The sequence below is a fragment of the Austrofundulus limnaeus genome, unplaced genomic scaffold (assembly GCF_001266775.1).
Source record: "Austrofundulus limnaeus strain Quisiro unplaced genomic scaffold, Austrofundulus_limnaeus-1.0 Scaffold541, whole genome shotgun sequence".
NCBI lineage: Eukaryota > Metazoa > Chordata > Actinopteri > Cyprinodontiformes > Rivulidae > Austrofundulus > Austrofundulus limnaeus.
In genome coordinates this window covers 164309-171246 of record NW_013952943.1, presented here as the reverse complement: position 1 = coordinate 171246, position 6938 = coordinate 164309, and the positions used below count along the sequence as shown (strand labels likewise).

The window sequence follows — 6938 nt, the reverse complement described above, 5'->3', positions numbered from 1 at the left end:
AACATATTTATTAAATTATAAAAATCTAACAGTTTCAATCTTTTTTAGCAACTTTATTAAAAATTAAAGTAATTTTCATATGGGGAAATACCAGATAAATACAAATCAAACTTGGTCTTTATTAGTGTTAAGAGTAGGAATAAATTCATACAATTAAAGACAAAAAAGATTGAGAAAGGCAGCAAAGTTGAATGAAAAGCAAAAAAAGTCTGAGAAAATCAGAAAAAAAACTTAAGTGTTCAGTGTATATTATGTTAAAGTGGTTATGAGATGTGATATACAACCTCAGAATGTCTGGTTACAAAACATACTGTGGAACTGAAAAAAGGTTAAAATATAAAACCTTTAATTTGTGGGGAAAAACAAGGAAAATGTAAAACAAGAATCCAAGTTTCTACTGACCTCTCCTTCTGTAAGTGAAGTGGAGCTCATTTTACTGACACAAAATGCCTTCTTCTTTGTGTGAGTGTTGTACACACGCATCATCCTGGGAGAGARAAATAAACTAACACCATCAGACTTACACTGATGAGGCCAATCTTCAAACAGTGCATCCAGTTATTGTTTTCTACCTGTCACAGCTGAGAGTGGCCACATATTGGCCCAGAGGATCCCAAGCCACCCCCTGAACGTAGCTTTTGTGGTCAATCACGATACACTTCTGTCCTGAAGACAAGCATGTGCAAAGGTTTCACACCTGCTAAGCTGTTAAATAACAACTGTATCCAACACACACGAGCACAAACCTTTGTTGATGTCCCACATAATCGCAGTGTTGTCAACAGATCCTGAAATCATGCAGTTACCGTCTCGTGTCCAGCAGATGTCATACACGTCCTCTAWGTGCCCTCTGAAAACAAAGCAAAAAATACAGATGTACCACATGGTTSAGTACTTTTGTAACACCTGAAAATAAATGATTTTTTAAGCCATAAAACACAGAGAATAATGCAGAAACTGCAAAAGTAGATTCCTATAGATTTCTTAAACAAACAAAAACTTCCTGCTCCTGCGTACCTCAGTGTTTTCACTACAGACCAGCTCTCTTTGTTGAGCTGAGACTCTTCATCCTCCAGGAAGACAGAAGCCTGCTCAGGCTCCTTATTGTCATTGAGCCTCCACAAAAAAATTGCAGAATCTGTATATAAAAAAAACCCAACAACTTATTATTACTGTTTTAACATTTCTGCTCTGCATTAGACGTAATAATTCCAGGTGACACACCATCTCCCCCTGAAGCAAGGAAATCTCCAACAGGGCTAAACCGGACCACATTGACGGCCTTCGTATGTCTGGTCAAGTTAGACAGAAAGTCCACCTCTGCCTTCCCATCTGGACCAGTATCTACTCGCCACATCTGGAACAGCAACAGAGGGAAAGAAGCATAGACTTAACACATTCTTCAGAATAGGTTTAGATTTTAGTTAGGTTAGTTTACAGATTAAATAGGCTGCTGCTAACTGAGCACAAGTGATTAGATTAGATCACTTTTTCCAATACTTTATATAGTTTAATGACAAACAGTAATACAGATATGTAAATATTTTTGTAAAAAGTGATGTCTGACAGTTTTTGTAGTTTCCTGGAACAAAATGACACAACTCAGTTAAAATAAGGTGCCCTTTTCATCTAGAAATAAGTATGGATCAGCTTTAAATGGCTAAACTAACCAAAAAGTATTTTCTAAAAATGGTCAGGTTCACAAACAGGATGGAAGAGGAGGAAATAATCAGTGTCCAAACAAATCATCTGAACATTTTAAATAGTCTTGAGAACGTTAGCTCATGTTAAAAACATTTTTTTAAAAATGTGCCATTCTTTGAGATTTAAGCTTTGGACACAAGCCAAACTTAGTTGCTATTAATAATACTGATCTTCAATAATCCTAAACATGCAATTCTTCCTGTAATTATAACTATTTGTGCAAAAACCTAAGAACTACCTTGTGTTTCTTATTTGTTTGATGCACTATATGTTTTAACTTTACTCAGTGTTTGTATAAATGTTGACTTGCATCGTGACATAAAATTTTAATACACTATATGTAAACGATTTAGAGAAAATTTCCAGGCTAAATACTCCATTGAGGTCTTCCTAATTGTATCTGGACATTAAGTTGTTAGAAATTCACGTTTTTTTACTTGTGCAAAAATAGCAAATAAAGAAAAAGGAGTTGGCTCAGGAGTTTTACAAATAGGTAATGTATATTGTTTCTATAAGAAGATATAATGAGGCAGATGTTGGTCCCTGTCCACTCACTCTGACAGTGGTGTCCACTCCAGCTGTGGCCAGTCTGTGAAAGCGTCCATCTGAGYTGTGCTGAAAGTCCAGACTGTAGATCGGCTCCTTGTTGTGCCAAGCTATCTCACATGTCACCACCTTCATTTTCCTATAAGTTACAGACAAATGCCTAAATAAATAAATAAACGGACTAATGAGACACTATAACATGCAAAAAAGCTTATAGTATACGTCAAAGTGTCTTTAACAAAGTGCGAACAGTGTTCTGCATTACATTAGGAAACAGCAGAAAGTATTTAACAAAATGTTAAGCTAGTTAGCATAGTTAGCAACCAACAACAGCAGGTTTAATTCGTAGCGCCAAAACGACAACACAGCATGGAACAGTTACTGAAWGCTAGCGAGCAACGTTTATCTTAAATTAGGTGTTCGTGAAACAGAGTTTAAGACACGTTACCTCTTCTGACTGCCGCTAAACYGAATCAGGAATAATAAATTCGCGGGTACTTTTCGTTCATAACTTCCGGTCGCTGTGGCTGCTGTGATTGGACGAAATAGCGGAAAAGGCGGGGACAATTTTTTATTTTCCCTTTCCGTATTTACAGCACTGACAATAATAAAAATATATTTCCAGTGAGCACTGAAAACAAAAATAAAAAGATGGTAGCAGGACTTTTATTTAGTAAAGTTGGAGCAGAATGAACCAACAATAAAAAAAAAACATCCTTTAGACCAGGGATGCATGAACTTTTCATCTTTTTATTCAGTAGCAGAGACTTGAGCCTCTGACTATTTTTGGTTGATAAACACTGGCATCAGGTCAAGTAAACAGGGGCATAGTAAAAATGTTACTTTTATCTATTTTACGTACATCAACCTCACTCTTTTGTATCAACTAGAGCAAACATAAATAAGTAAATAATTGTCATCCTTAAATGTAATATATTTTAAAAACAATTTCCAAGATCTTACTGTTTTAGGACCCCACTGTGGGTCCCATCTTTTGGAACCACTGCTTTAGATGTTAGTCTGCCCCAGGGCAGCGTTGGCTTTGGCATTATGGGTAAACATCTCTACTTTATTCTCATCCAATAATAATAATAATAATAATAATAATAATAATAATAAATTAGTCTTATATAACACTTTTCTAGACACTCAGAGCTTTCCATTATTCATTATTTACACATTCACATACTGACAAGCTACACAGCAAATGAACACACAACTCATGCAAACTGTTAAACACGGTGGTGGCAGGGTGATGATTTGGATTTTAGTCAACCACRAACATCTTTGTAAACCAAAATATTTGGTGAAATGCAAAGTAGTCTTTGACATTTGAAGCTTAGTAACTCATTATGTGGTTTTAAAATACATGAGTAGGTGGAAAAAGATTAATTAAAGTGAGACGTGAACAGATTATTTATTGCCAAAACRATCAAATTTTGTTTCAGATTTTTTCATTATTTGAAGCCCCCAAATAAATGACGTTTTTCCAGCTTTGTTTTTTTAAATAATGCAAATTCAGATGTTTATTCGTATAAAAGGGTTCTTTAGTCTGAAAAGTTTGTTACATACAATATCTACATTCAATATCTGCTTAGTCAGACAAGAAGCTCATTCAAGCTCTTCAAAACCAAGAACAAGTACAAACCTCATGGATCTTCACTTTTTTTGTTGCCTTTTAGAAACTAGGTACATAAGAAAAAGAAAACCTCAAGTTGCTTTTTTCCCTCTATAGGCTACTCTATTCATAAAACTAAAATGCTTTTTTCCACTAACTATGCCTGTGGGTTAAACATAGCACTTAAATTACATAATGCAGAAACACACGGCTCCATAATGTTTTGACAAGTCTGTTGCATTTGAAATGTTAAAGAAACAGAAATGTCTCATTAATAGTTGACACACACAGCTGCCATCTTATTCTCACTCTCCAGTAGAGTAAAACCCTGGATAAATCTTAATCTGTTTTCAGAGGCCTTATTTGGTTTAATTCTATATATACATATTGACTAACATGGATTAATAATGAATACTGCAATAAAAAATATTTATTAAGATGAGAAAACTAAACAAAACTGAGCATTTACTACTGGAAACTTGAGTTCTGTTCGTACCTCAAAACACCTGTCATCCTTATTTATTGCAGTAAGGAAGTGTGTCCTTACAGGACAAATGAAAATAAAAAAGATTAAAAAAAAAAAAAACAAATCTGTTTATAATTAAAAGACTTCACAAATGTAAAGGCAACTCCCCTGAGCCTTACAGATAGGATTTCCCAAGATGTTTAAGACGACAATAAAAGTGAAACGAGTCAAACTTTTATGTAGAAATTCCAACTATTATTGTTTCTATCAGCAAAAGAACAAAGGCAATGAGGGATTTAAGACTATATTATTTAGAAAGGTGAATTATATTCTAAGCACTGCACTGAGTAGAACTCTTTCAAAAGTTGTTAATCACGAACTTGATGTTAAAGTTAATCTACTGAGGGTCAATAAGGAAACTCCCATTTTTCAATTTATAGAAACTGAAGGAGTTGACATTCATGTCCATACGCTATTACTAAATGTCTGCATCTTCAAATAAATACAATTTACGTCATTTTCAAGACTTTCTACAAGACGGTCTTCACTTCCATAAGTGTTGGAGCTGAAATGAACATCAATACAAAAAACATTGAGTGCCTATAAAAATAATTCACCCTCTAAGATGTTTTCTGCTTTTATTGCTGCCATAAATCAATCATGGTGAAAATACATTGTTTAGGTTCTTGGAAATCCTAATGTACCCATCTCCTGATATGTATTTGATTTTTGCATTTTATTGTATTTGTTAAGAAAGCTAATCTATATTGACCATGAGTCATTTATGAGTGATAAAAGCAGAAAACCTTCAAGGGGGTGAATTGTTTTTTAAAGACACAGCAAACCGGATTTCTTTTGGACTGTGGAGACATGTAAATCTTGACTTTGAAAAAAAACATGTAYGCATTCCAAGCACTAGAGTTCATGGGGCAAAAGCAGTTCTTGCAACGCAATGTTGTTTAAATTCATCTTGATTCTGATTCATCAAGAAACTGCTCCAGGATCTCATCAATGACGTTACACTCATAGTTCACTTGGTCCAAGTCCAGCGCTGGRACGTAGGAGATCAGAAGGCGCCCCACATTCTGCCGAAGCTCCATCAAACTACAAGAGGAAGGAAATAAAGACACATTCAAAACCCTGTTCTGACTTTTTATAAAAACACRTAGATTTCTCAGTTGTTCTCACCTTTTAAATGAGTCAGAGTCTGTGTTAGATTTTGACGGTCCTCCTGCCTCTTCTGAGTGTGGCTGCACAGAAAGTTCAATGTCAACTTATTTATACAGCACATAAAAACAACTAAAGTTGACCAAAATGCTTCAAAATTCAGCCAAATGAATAAAACAGAGCAACACATAAATGTAGACAATAAAATCAATTTAAAATACAGAAAAACATTAAAAACATTATCTTTAAAAGAATTTCAAACTCTACCAGTTCACCGTCTCTTTTTGAAGCCTGTGTGTTTTCTCTTTGCTGCTGTAAACTCAGCCTGAGCTCCTCACACTGAGCTGCCAAGTTGGACTTCTCCTCCTCCAGACTCTCCAGCTGTTGTTGAAGCCAAGGGAAAAGAAAATAGAGGTAAAGGCAGGTTTGCGTCAGCAGAACAATGTTAAAATGTATATCAGAACTTCATGTCCCAGACAGAAACATCTGGAACAAATACGACATGATCTAGAATTAGGATTTTTTTTTTAAATCAGTTTTTTGACTCTGAAATGTCTAAGTTTGCCCCTTTTCCACTAGYGCCACTTACTGTAGTGTCGGTACAGTTCCAAGCCATTTCCATTAGGCCAGATTCATGGAACCAGCCCTTTTTTTGTACCTACTTAATTGTGGTTCCAAGTGGTCCCAGTCAACACCAAAATGGGATATCAGATCACTGTTCGTCACTGATTGGCTAAGGGGTGGAGTCACTGGTTGCGTCTGAGCTGCCTTACAACTCGAGGTGCCAATTTTTCAATTGTAGCAACGACATTAGCTGTGTTTCCATCCAACTTAATTCGAATTTTTAGTGAATTTTTAAAATTTCAGAACTTATTTGGCAAACGTGTTTTAGGGCTGCAACAATGAATCGATAAAATCGATAAAAATCGATTATTAAAAGCGTTGGCAAAGAATTTCATTATCGATTTGTTGTGTCACGGGATTTATGCRTCCCTCGCTGTGTCGCAGAGCCGATTACGTCACCCGCACAGCGTTTGTCAATGACCGCAGTTAGTTACAAGAAAGAAAAAACTCTACCTGTAAAGAGCCGCCCTCTCTGACTCTCGAGTGAAAAGCAGAGACTACGAACTTTAAACCAGTTTTTAAATCGTGTTGTTAGGCCAAGTAGATCTTAAGATATGATAAAAAGTATATGCTAAATTTATTATTTTTTAAAAAAACGTCTGATTTGATGCGCGCTGCGTCACGAGGAGGAAGCGCATGCGGGGGAGGAGGGACACCTTAAATCCACCGTTTCGTCCTCCTCTGGGGACAAAAGTATAAAAACTCTCCAGTTGTTTCTGACTGAGGCCCAAAGTTATTTGTTGAGAAGCAAAACGGTTCAGGATGAAGAAAAAAAAAAAAGACGTGATCGAGCAGCAGGTCTACCGGGGGGGG

At 35.8% G+C, this 6938-nt stretch overlaps 2 protein-coding genes across 3 annotated transcripts in view; both read right to left on the bottom strand.

The window, feature by feature from the left end:
• chaf1b (chromatin assembly factor 1, subunit B) overlaps positions 1-2777 on the bottom strand; it is a 13056-nt gene extending 10279 nt beyond the window's left edge. The window contains exons 1-7 of the mRNA XM_014026292.1: positions 2699-2777; positions 2260-2389; positions 1225-1357; positions 1018-1138; positions 747-850; positions 573-666; positions 403-487 (exon numbers count right to left, since the gene is read on the bottom strand). Coding sequence (XP_013881746.1) covers positions 403-487; positions 573-666; positions 747-850; positions 1018-1138; positions 1225-1357; positions 2260-2385 — 663 coding nt within the window. The 5' untranslated portion in view covers positions 2386-2389; positions 2699-2777. The remainder of the gene's footprint in view (positions 1-402; positions 488-572; positions 667-746; positions 851-1017; positions 1139-1224; positions 1358-2259; positions 2390-2698) is intronic.
• Positions 2778-3744: 967 nt separating this feature from the next.
• The window catches only part of morc3a (MORC family CW-type zinc finger 3a), a 25646-nt gene continuing 22452 nt past the window's right edge, over positions 3745-6938 (bottom strand). The window contains exons 18-20 of one of the 2 annotated variants that reach the window (XM_014026290.1): positions 5769-5882; positions 5523-5584; positions 3745-5438 (exon numbers count right to left, since the gene is read on the bottom strand). In XM_014026290.1, coding sequence (XP_013881744.1) covers positions 5300-5438; positions 5523-5584; positions 5769-5882 — 315 coding nt within the window. In that variant the 3' untranslated portion in view covers positions 3745-5299. The remainder of the gene's footprint in view (positions 5439-5522; positions 5585-5768; positions 5883-6938) is intronic. The other variant, XM_014026291.1, reaches the window with a different exon arrangement.